Genomic DNA, 15682 nt, shown 5'->3' on the forward strand with positions numbered 1-15682 from the left:
AGCCACTGTTCTGGCTGAGAGACTCAGCTGAGAGGTGAAGTGAGGCCCTCAAGCAGAGAGAAAAAAAATAATGACAGAAACAGAGACATAGATGTAAACTGGTGCATGTGTGCAGGAATTTAGGTAAGGACATGAAATGACATTGCTGCAAACAGGGTGATATGCCTTCTACTTGTACAAGGACTGGGCCAACCCACGCATCCACACTGACACATGGTCAGCATTTTGATTTCTCTAGTCAAGGTGAGAATGTGTCGCCTTTGTTTGCCCGTTGCATTCATCTCACAGTGTCTCACAGAAGCTCAAGTTCATCCCACGCCACTGCCAGCCCGGGCTTTAGCAGCAGCATGAAGATTTGCACCAGTCTGACTGGACGCTGAAACTTATCAGTGGAGACCAATGCAAGCGTCTGAAGCGGTTACGTGTGCATGAGAAGATCAAACAAAAGAGAAAGCCAGGATCACAAGAATACAAGAGGACCTGCCATTACTTCTTCTTTTCTGCTTTCAGATCCACACTGAGCAGTTCCCTATAAGAGAACCCACTCTGGAGCTACAGCAGGCTGTGGTCCACACCGTCTGTACGGTGTACACATGTGCACACGGCAAAGTTGGCTGGGTGTGGATAGGCAGATAAAAGTCTTAAGAGTCACTTTAGATACTTTTTCAAAATGGATAAAAACTTCTGTTTTACAGTCTGGTTTCGTCCCAAACAGAAAAACTCGTCCCCTGCTGTGCTGCAGTCTGCACCGCTGTGTTTACTCTGCGCCTCGCCACGAAACGCTTCCCTGAACTGACTGCATGCAGGAATTTTGGGTTTCCTCGTCCTCAATTCTCAACAGTTCAGGGCCCCAAACACGATTCACAGAGTACGGCTGAATAGTCTGAGTTCAGGAACCCAAACACGATTCACAGAGTACGGCTGAATAGTCTGAGTTCAGGGCCCCAAATACGATTCACAGAGTACGGCTGAATAGTCTGAGTTCAGGGCCCCAAACACGATTCACAGAGTACGGCTGAATAGTCTGAGTTCAGGGCCCCAAACACGATTCACAGAGTACGGCTGAATAGTCTGAGTTCAGGGCCCCAAACACGATTCACAGAGTACGGCTGAATAGTCTGAGTTCAGGGCCCCAAACACGATTCACAGAGTACGGCTGAATAGTCTGAGTTCAGGGCCCCAAACACGATTCACAGAGTACGGCTGAATAGTCTGAGTTCAGGGCCCCAAACACGATTCACAGAGTACGGCTGAATAGTCTGAGTTCAGGGCCCCAAACACGATTCACAGAGTACGGCTGAATAGTCTGAGTTCAGGGCCCCAAACACGATTCACAGAGTACGGCTGAATAGTCTGAGTTCAGGGCCCCAAACACGATTCACAGAGTACGGCTGAATAGTCTGAGTTCAGGGCCCCAAACACGATTCACAGAGTACGGCTGAATAGTCTGAGTTCAGGGCCCCAAACATGATTCACAGAGTACGGCTGAATAGTCTGAGTTCAGGGCCCCAAACACGATTCACAGAGTACGGCTGAATAGTCTGAGTTCAGGGCCCCAAACATGATTCACAGAGTACGGCTGAATAGTCTGAGTTCAGGGCCCCAAACACGATTCACAGAGTACGGCTGAATAGTCTGAGTTCAGGGCCCCAAACATGATTCACAGAGTACGGCTGAATAGTCTGAGTTTTACTTAGGAAGGTTCCTCACTGAATGATGTGATCCAGAAGTATCTGAAGTAGCAGCCGTGATAAAAACTGGTGGAATCCTTTAAATATTAAGGAGAGGAGCTTTGTTATTTAAAAAAAAAAAACTGTTCTCCCGTAGCAAAGAAAACACTGGCTAATCCTTTATGAAAGGAAAGCAGATTGCTCTGTTCCATAATTAATTGTGGCTCAATCACCGTCACACTAACTGTGATTCATGTTAATGAATATGAAGAGAGGATGAGTACCTGTGAGCAGCCTGTGACGGCAGCGTTTTCTCTCCTTTGATGATGATGTAATATTTTTTTTTCCATCATACTCCTATGAATACATTTACAGTACAAGCCTCATGATATAACGTGACAAGAAAAGATATCTTTTTTGAACGGCTTTAGTTTCTCCTACCATCTTTCCTTGATCTCACAACGATTTTTTTTTCACTTAGATCAAGGAGAAGAGCTTTGGAAAAGACCCGACTTTTTATTTTTTATTTTGACCATCAAACTGTGCCCACCGATGCAGTAACAAGGAGAAGATGCCCCATTTTCTTGCCTCAGACATGCAAATGCAGTTTTGTTTGCTGACCACATGACGAAGCTAGTGGCCTTGGTAGCAGGGATCGAATCCTCTGAGCGGGAGGACGGGATTGTGGGTCCTAATAATGGGCCCTGCTGTTAAAAACCGGCCTGCATTGGGGGCAGAAGCACACAGCACTAACTGGAGTCCAGTGAACTAGTTTCTTATGTTTAAAATAACTTGTTTGAAGACTCGGTCCTTAAAACTTTTTAGCACACATGAAAATTTTTTTTGCCAACTATGGTAATAACTTGAGCTGATTGTATCAATAAGCTGTCAATCATTCACGACAGCTTCAAGGGTTTCGTTAATTCATTTAATTTATATCTCATAACCTCCAGCTGTATTCATCATATGTGTTTTTATTTGACCCAGTTAAGGCTCATTTGCATTTATGCTTCACCTACAACAGCTACCTGGACACGGCTCTGTAGCTTTCCCTAAACGTGGCTCCTGCCGGTGTGCAGGAGAGCAGTGTTGTAAATTTGTAGAGTACAGTCTGTGCGTTCCAGTGAACACAGTGTCCTTGGAAAAGTGCTATTGTGCAGAGCCGCTGTGGAGCAAGTGTGCGCGTAAACATTTCCTGAGGGAAGGTGGGGTTTGGGGTGCGGAGGTCCCATGCCTGCTGCACAGTATTTTCATGCAGCTCATTAATTAGAGAGCAAGAAAGGATGTGACAAACGGACACAGAATTAGAAAGAAACAAGGGCCTGTTTGTTTTGACTGTAAATAATCCATCACTGTTGTACTGGAAAAAGCTGTGCAAAGAGTACTGAGGATCAGCAAAAACAAATCCACTATCAATGTGTGAAAACAAACTGTAAATAGACACAGAATGACAAACAGAAATCAGAGATGGGATCTCTGACCGTGCAGAATTATTAAGAGCTGAGCTCCAGCTGTTGCCTGCGTTTCTGCTTGCTCTGCCTTTGTTTTATTGCACTCTGCCCGGAGCTGCTGCAACATGTACGGAGGGAGTGGTGATGAGGAGGAATGCGGGAGCAGAGAGGAAGGGAAAACGACTGCTTCAAACCACATCTTTCACAAGCAGGTTAAGCGCTAACGACATGCAGAATATGGTGGCCGCGAGGCCAAAGCGCACGTGGGAAAAAAAGAAGCACAAACACCGTAGGAAACGCGCTCCATATTTGGAGATGCAACAAAAACAAAAGCACGTCCGAGAGCGATAGCGCAAACAACACAGGAAACACATTTCAAATACAGGAAATAAACATACAAACAGGGAGAACACACGCAAATAGACTAAATACACTGGAGGTGCTTCGGGACATTAGGGGAAAATGGCCTTGGTTCAAATTCTGTAAGAGAGGACATCATAGACAGAGACGCTCAAAGCTCAAGGTTTTTGATACGTTTCCATAAAGAACTAAACCATTTTGAGTTACAATATGTGGGGGTGAGCTAATAGCCAGACACTATGCAGACCACATGCATTGGGGTCCTTTGTTTGACCCCAAGTGGTCCAGATCTTTGCTGCGTATCGTTCTCAGGCTATCTTTCCCGACATTTACTTTCGGTCTACTCTGCACCATCTAAATAAAAACACCAAAGTCAAGGACATTTTGGACCGTATGTCCAGTTTATCCTAGTAGTTCCCGTTTTAAAAACTGCTCTCGGGCGCCAGCAGGCGTAGTGGGGCTGCTCGTCTCAGCAGAGAGAGACAGAAAATGAACGCCAAATCACTCTCTGCTGCCACTCCTCAGCTTGCGAGCAAAAAGATAATGAAAAAAAAAAAAAAGTAGGACCTGCCAACAACACTTCCTCGTTTGCTGACTCAGGTCAGCAGACATAGAGTGAGTTATGCAGACCTAATGGTTAAAAATGATGACTAATACCCTGATGGTTCATTGGTCTTTGGCAGAACCAACATTTTGTTTAATATCGCATAGTTACACAAGTTACGCAACCTTTAACCATTACCACTTTCACTATCTTTTTTTCTCCTTAACCCGTAATTACGCACCTGCTGCTTACACACTGCGAAACATTGCTCTTAAATGTAGACACTCGGCTAAACTGTGCATTTGAGGGCACCCATGTGGTTGAGTGGGTGCACCATGTACCATGCTGGTCACTTAGCTGCATGTTATCCCTGCTCAATCCTCACTTTCCTGCCTATCAACGGTCAAATACAGGCTATGGACGCCCCAAAATATCATTAAAATAACTGCTTTTTTTCTTCTTCTTCAGTTTAGTTCATATAAACTATCAACAAATAAGCAATCCTTCCATCTTCCTGTCATGGCTGTTCCTATGACCACACACTGTAAATTTGACAACTTCTCTTATGTGGTAAAACGGCGCAAATGCTAAAACGTTTGTTCTTCTGTTGCCGAGCAACCAACAGTTCTTAGCTGTCTTTGCGTTTTCCTTACAACCACAAAACATTCATTTCAAGTCTGACTTGACATTGTGTGTCTGAGATACTTCCTTTTTAAAGGTCATAGTTGATAAGGATGATAAGGTTATTGGTTTAGATGCAGCTCCAACTGACCTCATTAAGGAGAAAAACAACTACTGTCTCAAAAATAGTCTCAATAAGTCTCAGTTGCTGAATTCAGACTTACAAGTTAGAGTTAACAGTCAATGTTTCTCTCCAGAAAAGGTGCTCTGGGTAGGAAGCTGAACTACAAAGACCCTCACGGGAAGCTTTCGTGCAGATATCTTGATCATGTCATTGTCTGAAGTTGATTGTGATTTTTGCCTTGTTAGCTTAAGGTGACTTATGTGAGCTGCACCTGTTCTAAAGTAAACAAAGAGCTGGGTTGGTGTGTTGTGGTGAGGAAAAACTGTAGGTGACGGAGGAGCTATACTTGTCATAAACAGTAAATCGATTACTTAACTTCACCAACAGACAAAGCTGGAACACGTACAAGCATGTGTGTGTAGAGGAGAGTGTGACACCAACACTAAATCAAAGCTGTCAACAGTCCACACCTCAACTGTAACAAAAAGTGAAGCCAAGACTATTTCAGAGCAGCTACTTCAATTGACACACTTGGGATTATAAGCAATATGATGAACTGGCATTCAAAACAAAATTCATACTTTTCACCCCCCCTCACCTGCTCTGTTTAAATGAGTGGTTTCCAAAAACCGGAGCTCACTTCTGAATGCACTCGCCCATGGGAACGAGGGCAGGTTGCTCCCACCGAAGACACCAGCTATTTTTTTTTGTGTGTCTGAAGAACTTGGAAAGCTTTGGGTTTAGAAAAGAGCCTCATAAGCACTTTTTCAGTGTCGGTAGAAGTATTTTTCAACATTCTCGTAAATTGAGTGCAACATAAAGCCCGCCCTCCTGCTATGACTGGAAATTGGCCCCATTCGTCTTATTGTTTGTCGGAATACGGTAGAAATAATTTGTTTCTACACATTACAACTGACAGACATTAAAAAAAAAAATAAATAAATGCAGCACAGCTCCATTAAATTCTGCACTGATTAAAAAAGCTTCTCCCAAATGATGTGAATTAGTCTCACTCACATAACTTCTGTTGACATCTCATTCTATCAAGGTTAATGTCATTTAAGATAATGTAACTGTGATTTACATTAGACCCTTACAAGCCTCCTGCTGTGCAGGTATTACAACACATCAAATAGTAAGTAAAATAGGTGGAAATAAGACATCTCTTCTCCTCTGAAGCTGCACAACATCACAACTAAGCTGCAGTTGAAGCCTGTACCAGCGCCCACAGAAGGTCAGAGCAGACTGACCCACAGCTTGCCCACAGTATGAGCGTGGGCTCTTGTTACCAGACGTAGTTTGTGCTAATCTTACTGGAACAAATGAGAACACTAATACACGAACATCAGAACATGCTATTATAGGAGTTATTATCGACATTTTTTTGCAAAGTACATATAGACAGATTCTCAGCGTGGCAATTACTTCGCTATTACTGGTTTAATAGAGCATAAACTTGCCGTCATAACCTTAGTTTTAATCAGTTAAATGATAAACCAACTAACTGCACTACAGGTACTTTTGGCCAATGGGAGGGGGGAACCGGTTGGCCCTCCTTAATGTTTGTTAGACTCGCGCAAAAAGGAGAAGTGGTTGTTCTGGAAGTTTTTGTTCTACTTGTTCAACGGGTGTTTGATAAATTACTGCTATGGCCTTGGAAGGAAGATTTCGTTGCACTTTCGGGGGGGAAGAAAGCGTCAGTCTCTTGGATGTGTGTTCTCTGCTGAGGAATGGCGACATTCACAGCAGGCAGTTTTTGTTTGTCAGTGCTTTGGACCTTCAGTCGGACACAACAGCTGCACAGACAACGCAAACATCACACTGTTGGTTTTGGAAAGGAACGAATGAAAAGAATGACATATTCCAGTCTCCAAGCTTCTGAACAGAAGTGCTTTTTATCAAAATAAACACCCCTAAAGGGAACACCTATGCAGCCCAACTATTTCCCATTGAAGTCATTCAACAGTGCTCGATGTTGGAGCCAAACCTTGAGGGTTTGCAAACATGTGAAATTCTCATGTTTCAACATGCACGAATAGGGTTGTTTTCTCATGTCATATTACAACGAGCAAGCTTCTGCTTCACCTGAGAGTAAAACACACAAAAAAGGAGGCATTTCACCATGATATTAGATAACTATTGATCCAACCTGTTTTTTAAGTGACCCACTCTCTGTACATGTCATGCTGTTATCCTCCTCCTCTCCTATCTTCATCACTGATTCCTATTATTTGTCTAACTGACATGAAACCAAGTGCAAACATGCTCTACTTTCATGCTTTGCTTCAGCAACAAGGTGCAAACCAGCGAAGACAAGCGTTTGCATGTATGCCGAGGAATGGGTGACGCTATTTGTATAGAAACACACCGGACGTCTGACAGAAAGAGGCCGGTCCCCTCAAAGTGCACCGACTAGCTTTTGTTTAGTCTCCTTGCCTTTTCTCCATGACACAGCATAGTCTGCATGTGAAGAGCTTATGAAAAACTTGCGCAGTGACGTGGAATGTGGGGAAATCTGTGCTCGAGTCTGCCAGGCTACGGAGATAAACCCGTTGACCTGAAGTCTGTACACATCTGGAGCTGCATGGACAGTTGTGGCTCCGGAGAATAATGTTAAGTGAAAACAGAGGGGACTGTGTTCTTAAGCTGAGGCTAATATCACCCCACAACACCTGAAAATCACTTCTGTTGAATCAACAGCCGATAGGTAACGTGAACTGTAACATCTTTGGAAAGGGGTATCACCTTGACTGGCTCTCCATCCGTTAAGCTAAATGCTAATGACAGATAACGACCGAGAAACCAGTGTTGACACATTACTGCTTTGAGAGGAAATTGCTTCCAGCCAGCATCCTCAAAGAAACAAAGAAGATTGAACACAGAAAACACATGGAGGCCAGGTGTACTGCCAGCAGCGCTTTCGACTGCAACCACACTGTTTCAGACGCACGCATAAATAGTCCCCAGGTGATTTCTTGTGCCAATAACCGACTGAAAATTCTCAGGTGACAACAGTTACGCACGTCAGCGGAGACATACAGCATGTCAAGGCAAACTTCCAGAGAAAATGTGAAAATTCTGGCATTGGGACATGGAAGTGCTGCCAGCTTCTACTTAACAAGCATGTGCAAGAGTTGAAAATAGCCTCCCTCTCCATTCTCCGGTCCTGTTCACTGCCATTTCACACGGCTGTGCTGAGCTGTGTGTTGTGGCAGCAGCGTCATTCACACATGACAGCTGGCCGCCTGGTTTGTAAGAGGTGGGGCAAAGAGACGGGGCCCTGTGGCACCGCTGCGGAGTGTTTGGAAAAGCCTGCATGACAAGATGGCGACAAATGATAAAATACACACAAGTCTGTACTTCAGAAGGTTGCTGCCGATTGCTTAAACCACGTGAGTCCTAAAGGTTTAAACCGTCTCACAAATCCATCTTTAAATAGTGTCAAATGGGAAAATATCAGCAGCGTGATCATGCACAAACCCTGGAACATATTGCAACTAAAGGCACGCAGATCAGTTATTAACAGACACGGCAGACTGCGGAAGAATAAGAGCAAATTATAACTAAAAAGGTCAAGCTTCCAAAAATACACACTTTGCACACGCACGATACTCGTCCTTAAATCCCAGATCACTGAACAACAGAGATCATGGTATATTAGGCTTGTTAGCACAATAACACAAACAGCTTTAACTATATCTGTGACTTCCAGCGTCTTCTACAGTAAGAAAAGCTGGTATGTGAAGGAAGAGCAGGGAAATCCTGTCTGACGAGGACTGAAAGTCCAACGCAGACATTGCAGCAGTTCTACCGCTAACGATGAATGGCTTGCCAAGTTAGGGACAAAAATATTACTCTTAAGGTCAAAGTACCCACAGACAGGCAGTCAAAGGGCAGGGTTCAGCAGAAAACAAACATACACATGCTCACTTCTCCCTCGACATTACGAGATGTGCAGTGAATGTGCAGCACAGGTGGGCAGGAATGCATCAAGCTGGAAAGTGTAAATTAAAGAGAACCTAAAAGACTAAAAGAGGGCTGATATTATTGGAATCAATCCCTGCAAACCAAAATTAAAACATCCAGTGTCTGTGTCTTGTACAGTATATGTAGAGTCCAGTTAACACACATGTACCATCTTGGTGAAATAACTTCAGAACATTAATGGCCTTATTTGCTCAAAAAGAACTGTACTCCTCAGCTGTCCGTACATACTGAAAGAACAGCTAGGTTTTCAGTGCCTCCGTCTGTGCCGAACACTGAAAGCTTTGCTTATCAGTTCGGAACTTGGTCCTCAGCCACAACAAATAACATTTCATGAGTCCCAGGGTCTCTAATAACCCAGTGCCAAGTGGGCCTTGGGTCCAATGACATGAGACAAAGCAACACGTAGGCCAGAGAGTTTGGATCCTTGTAGTATAAACAGTTAATAATATGAAGATATTCCATCTATTGCCAACAGCAGGTTTTAAAGATTATTTGAAAAGAACTAAATTGTAACAAAACTGCAAGTGTTTCTTATCACAAAACCCCATTGTAATGCTACAGTTTTCAACAGTTGCCGTCTTTGTGTGTTATGGTTTGACAAAACAGAATTCTACACAGTCTACTGTGAATGATAAGCCAGACAAATAAGTTTGCACATACGTCAAGTAAGATAAAGTTATTTTGTAATGCCATGAAGCACTGATATAAACCTGAGCTGCACCCACACTGATCTGACCAGTCAGGAGGGGGAATAAGGAAGAAAGGGTGGAGAAGTGGAGGGGAAGCTACGAAGCGAGCTGGGAAGTCCAGGAATCTCAGGATATGATGCAGTATTTGCTCTGGCCTGGAGGGAGAGAACAAGCATCCCTAAAGACTTGACTATGGGATTATGCATGTAAAATATTATGGAACTCAAGAATAAAATAAAAGCTCAAATACAATTTCAACAGCAGGATTGTAGCTCGTCAACATGTTTGTGTTATTCCTAACCTCACACACTGCATGCTGAGACATCACAGAAGCGAGGAAATCTGACACCTCGGGCCAACTACTGTACCCCTGACTGTTTATTTCAGACGGCGGCAAGTTCACTCCTTTCAAAGGCTAATTTTCTGGCACCAATTATACTGGATATCAGTTTTCTTTGTAGATATTTAACACCAACTCACCGTGTGCAGATGAAGGCCAAGGCCCGGTGAGCTCATTTCACTTTTATGTCTCTAAAAGATGAAACAGGACAGGGAGCCAGCGGATCTGCCAGGAGATCTGCAGATAAACGGTCTAAATGGACTGAGCATCTATTGTGGCACTGTGCTAACTCCTTACACTGCCTGAGGAGAATTCAGACAGACTCTACAAAACAGTTCAAACATTTCTGACAATTTTGTGTGCGTGTGTGTTTTTTTTTTCTCTCTACGAAGATACCACTGATAACTGTGTCTGAGTCTTACCACCAAACCTGCACATTTCATCACGGATGCCTGGCAGATAGAGTCTTACATACCTCACATATAAACAATGAAAGAGTGATTACATTGCTCGTTGCACGGAACAGGAGGATGTTGATTAAAATCATGTTTTTGTTGTTAGCGATTCAGAATATGCTGACGTCTGTATTCATTTATGACAATCAAGCTGCTAAATGCCCACTTTCCCCCCCATCGGCAAATGTAACCCTTCAATTAAATGGCCACATCTCTTCTGTTTGTTCTATTAATAAAAGATATTGGAAGTAAATTAACTATGGGTTGTCAGAACAATGCTTCGCTTTGAAAGTACAAAGCAGCCACACATTATGAGGGAAAAAAAACAAACAAACAAAAGCTCTGACGAGCAGTCTCATCATGTAGTCTGATCAAATTGTGGTTTGATAAGAGATTTCCACCCCACTTCAAAACAATAACTTCCACATCAAATGGATCATTTATCTCTCCGATGATATATTGAATATACAGTCAGTTGTGTCTAATGAATGTGTCCAGTCTATGTCATACACTATATGTTAAATCATATATATCATTTTCATTTCATCCTCTGTTAACTTAAATAAGTAAGTAATAAATAACAGCAGCTTTGAAGTGAAGCAATGTTTGCTACGTCAAAGGAATAAGCTCATTTAAGCCGACTCTGGGCAACCAGTACAGCTGCCTTCAAACCGTTTTGTGGATACTATTTGTGTCACTGTCTGACATCACCAGTGACACAATCAGTGGCTACGCGTGCAAAAGAAATGTAATCAATAAACACAATCAGCTTTGTTTTAATTACTGAGTAAAATCATGGCTGTAGCAAGCAAACGCAAGCCACTGAACGGTGAGAAAGAAGACCGTTGTTTAAAAAACTGGAAAGATCAAGGGAAGCAAAAAAATATCTTGACTGCTGATGATTAATGCACCAAGTATTGTCTGCGTTTATGTGATAAAACTCTACAAAATAACACAACTCTGCGTAAACACTTTTAACGGTTTTCCAGAGTGTGTGGTGCAGCTTTTAAATGTATCGTTACTTCCAGAAAGCAGACTGAAACTCCAGCTCAGAATTTTCTGTTTACTTTCATACATGACAAGAAAAAAAAAGCATAAAGACCAACACATTTGAGAAGCCAGAGTTTTAGAAAAAAAAAACCCAACGATCCAACACATCGATCAAAATGGCTGCTGATTAACATTTGGTCTAATTGTCTCCTTCAAACCGATTGATTTGTTTCTGTGACTGAAATTAGGCTACAACTGTACCATGTTGTACGTTTGCATTACTAGAAGTCCAGCCTGGTCAACTTAGTGATTTGATTTCCATGTTATCTCCGTGCGAGTTACAAACAGAACATCCTTGATCATGTAATTAACTTCAGAGCGATCAGCAGCCTGTCAACCTCTATATCGAAAGCACAATCAGTGGGACCTTTGGAGCTTAAATAAGCTACATGATAAATGTTTTAGATAAATAACCTCAAGTTACACTGTAGTCATCTAGATGCCTAACCAGCAGACTTGGCTAACCGGCTTGGACTTTACTCCCGCGGAGTCTGGCAACTAGCGACACAAATTCGTACAACACAATTTACAGTAGCATGCAGCTATGTGCTTGCTGTTGAATGGATTCTTAGAGGAAGTGTGATTAACTGCAACAAATTAAGCTGGATGTTAGTTTTTTGTGTTGATTCCTATATCCCATCCCCCACCTGGACATCTCACATCCCTGACAATCTTGAGGGAAAAAGATGAAAAGACTGACCAGCTCATCCGTAAAGCCACACAGGTCATGTCTGTGTAAGACTGTAAGGCTGGCAGTGCACACAGTGAACACAACGCGTCATCTTCTCTGACTGCAGTCACCTTAAGGTGTCTGGAACTATGTCAAGCATCACTTTGAGCAAGCAACAGTTTTAACACTAGTACTGTGCGTCTGTTCGTTAAATGGAGTCCATTGTTCCCACTGGATGAAGGAACGTGTGAGTCACTGTCGTTTCATGACCACGCACACAACTTTCCAGCTCCAAGCCATTAAGCTACAATAAAAACAAAAACAGCTGTATTTGCTAATTTTAGGAGGAACTAGATCCTTAAAACATGAACAAATAATATAATAAGAGAACAAGACCTGGTGACAGCTGATCTATTGGTAGAAAGCACATATCAGAAAAGATGAGCAAAATATAGAAAAGAACAGGGTGACTGGGACATCTCGATATCATTTTAATTTGGTTAAAAATGAAATTCTACATAGAAAATCATTTTCACTGCATCGGTATTATACCCCAAAACAGGGGCTGACAACTTATACCTCTTTCAAGAATGTTTGTTTGCCGTTTTTCTGCTCATTCACGGCGCTCCCATCCAATACTCTTCATATGTGGGTAACTCGTTGCTACACGAGTTACATATCGTTTGTATGTGCAATTAACGACGAAAACTCTGCATGTCGTTGTAAGTTTAAATAGTGTGTTCCTTCTGTAAACAAAGTAAAGGCAGTGCCACATCCTCCATGAGCTTTCCCAGACATGTTTTCATTGAACAAACAGGAACTGTGGTATGGTGGCACACCTCAAGGAGCGGTGGGATTCACTCACAATACTGTACACAGCACAGCCCTGATTCTATATTTAGATGTACAGCACTTTGGCTGTTGTTGTTGAGGGGAGGTGGGGGTATTACGTTATTTATCTTACTATTGGAACTTCTGTTTAACAAGGGGGTGGGGCCACAAGCAGGGAGACAGGTGTTACCTGACGACTAAATAGATTGTAGTGTGACCCTCTAACAGATTAAAGCTTTGAAGAAACACACAAAGGCCCATTCCAATCAAAGACGTGCACAATGACACGCCTCTCATGCATTAATGTCATCACCCGCACACCAATCCCATTTTTGGAGATGACAGGAAACCTTTTAAACCCAATCTGAACGGTCGGTCAAAGGCTTTTAGATTAGAGCTGGGGGGAAAAAAAACGCTGTTAAATAACTTAAGTAATAACTCTGATAAACCCCAGAGAACTGACACGTTCACACAGGCAAAAGCAGAATAAATAGAGGTCATTCACACATAGAAACATGCAGAAACAGACAAGTATTACCATGTCTCCATGGGTCCTTGGGCTCCACTGCTCCAGAGACTATATCCTCATCTGAGGGAAATGTCACCCTTTTGCCACTTGGTTTGTGTTTATCATCTGCCTCCTCCTCCACTGAGGGATACAGTCCAGCTTGATCTGGGGCAGATGATTCTTTGCTGCATGTCTGGTTTGCATCTGACTGGCTTTCTTCCTCTCTGCCTGCTGGAACATCCTGAGGAGTGGACTCAGAGTCCAAAATATTGTCTGAGAATGATCTAACATTAGCAGATTCGGTCTCCAATACTCCACTTTCATCAAGACTCAGATCCACACCTATGTCCATGTCCCCACCGTCATCCCCTTCTGCCACAACAAACCGTGCAGAATCATTGTCCTTATCCTCCTTCATTTTCTCCTCCTCAATATTGTCCTTTTTCTTCTGGTCGTTGGATAAAATCAACTCCGTTGAATTAACTACAGCAGGGGGGTCCTGGACACAAGTCTTTCTATTTCCATTAACTTCATCAATTTCCAGTGTGTCTTGTGCCTGGTAGTTATCTTCCTCAGCCACCTGAAGGTTGTCAGGCAGCTGAGGCATCAGGTTGGTTTCAGAGGCCTCTGTGGGATCAATACTTTGTTTTTCTGTGTTACTGTCCGTCATCAGTTCAGAGATCCGAGGGGTGACTCCTTCTGTGTTATTTGTAGTGTTAAGATCATCCACATTGCTCTTTGTCTTTACATTACACAAATCTAGACACTGCTCTTCGATATTCATGTTTACATTTCCAGTGACACTCAGCTTTTAACTGTGTCACAGGTTGGATTGTAGGTTAAACAGTGACTAGGAACCAACTGACATTGATAAGGTTGTCTCTGCTCACTGTCTCACAAATGTTGCAGATGTACACCCATTTTGGTCCTTTACAATCCGCTACAAATTAGCTTTCAAGTGTGGGTGAAATTCTATCAATACTTTGACTTGATTTTTGTGTTAGGGGTGTTTTATATTAGTTTTTTTTTTTTTTAAAAACACGTCACAGGTGACTTTGGTGCATCCTAACGTTTCAATTAATTAAAGTGCAGTTTTTATACACACACCAACGCCAGATGTATGTGATATCTGTGCAAAACAGATACCGTTTCAGAAATTAATCATAAACCAAACTAGACAACTTTCCTTGACTATCAGCAGGGCAGGTAACCACCACTTAATAATTTCTACCAGTCGTGTCGTATTGCTCCAAGGTGGAAAGCAAAGAAAGGTGCCCTGGTCGTCAGCACATTGCTAGCAGCAATAAATAGGACCAGCACGATCTACTGAAACGAACAAGTCACTCAGGGTGCCTCCATTACGCTAGCAAAGTGAGCTTTATAGTCCTACACCAAACCAACTCATCAACATGAATTAAAGCAGCTAACGTTTACTAGCTTGCTAAAGTTGTTGTCCAACAATAACGTCCAGGCCCAAATTCGGTCGCTTGCCAGCTTTTTTAAACGAGCCCGTCCGTTTCTCCCTTACAAAGTCCATTCTTCCGTGTCAAGAAAATGATTCCCACTGTAGCTCTGTTCTCACCCTCTGCCGTGCTGCAACTCTGCTCGCATCACAACCCTCGACCAGCGGCAGCAGGAAAAAAAACAGGCGTCACACTCCGAGCAATGAGCATGTTTCGGTGGCTAACCTTAGCGCTACGGAACCGTGCCGGGGCAACACGTGTCGGTAGTAACAGTGCTAATTATTATGTGATTATGTTAAAGATTTTCCCACCGACCGAGTGTTGTGTGTATCTCTGTCTCCTGAGTCAGCTGAGCCTGTTTTTGTCCAGCGTTACCCTTCGCTAGCTTGTTGAAGTCCAACAACTGTTTGTTGTTCATGCGTCATACGTCAGCACGTCGGTACCCACAGGGGGTACGTTCAGAAGACGCAGGTTACAGAAGGCTGCAAAAAGGGCAATGGTCACACATGTCCAACATTTAGGTTCTATTACAGTTTATCGCGCTTATTGAATATAAGGCGGTGCTAAATTTATATATCATCACTTGGGATACTTGAGATTAAAAATCCCAAGTAGTCTATATCTTATTTTATAAAATAAAACATTTTGCCTAGAAATAATTAATGTAACTCACCTAGTTTTTTTGGATCCATCTCATATCGTCATATAGCATACAAATGCCCCCTAGAGCATCCATATGTCAATTTTCTGGTATGATTGCATGTGTGTACACACGTTTCAGGAAACGTATGTATTCACAGTAAATGTGTATGCTGCACACATACCATATATTGTAACAGCTTTATTTTATGAGTCACTGTTCTAATGTTGATAATTGGATAGTGCAAACTTTCAAATAGAAGTCCATAAGACCATTTAA

General features: G+C 42.6%; 1 protein-coding gene across 2 annotated transcripts in view; it reads right to left on the reverse strand.

Moving 5' to 3' along the window:
• Window positions 1-15196, reverse strand: part of ppp1r37 (protein phosphatase 1, regulatory subunit 37) — a 32781-nt gene extending 17585 nt beyond the window's left edge. For both annotated transcript variants that reach the window (XM_072392422.1, XM_072392421.1), the window contains exon 1: window positions 13331-15196. In XM_072392422.1, the coding sequence (XP_072248523.1) occupies window positions 13331-14084 (754 nt within the window). In that variant the 5' untranslated portion in view covers window positions 14085-15196. The remainder of the gene's footprint in view (window positions 1-13330) is intronic.
• Window positions 15197-15682: the final 486 nt, after the last annotated feature.

Source organism: Leuresthes tenuis, unplaced genomic scaffold (genome assembly GCF_036924035.1).
Source record: "Leuresthes tenuis unplaced genomic scaffold, fLeuTen1.0.hap1 SCAF_9, whole genome shotgun sequence".
Lineage (NCBI taxonomy): Eukaryota > Metazoa > Chordata > Actinopteri > Atheriniformes > Atherinopsidae > Leuresthes > Leuresthes tenuis.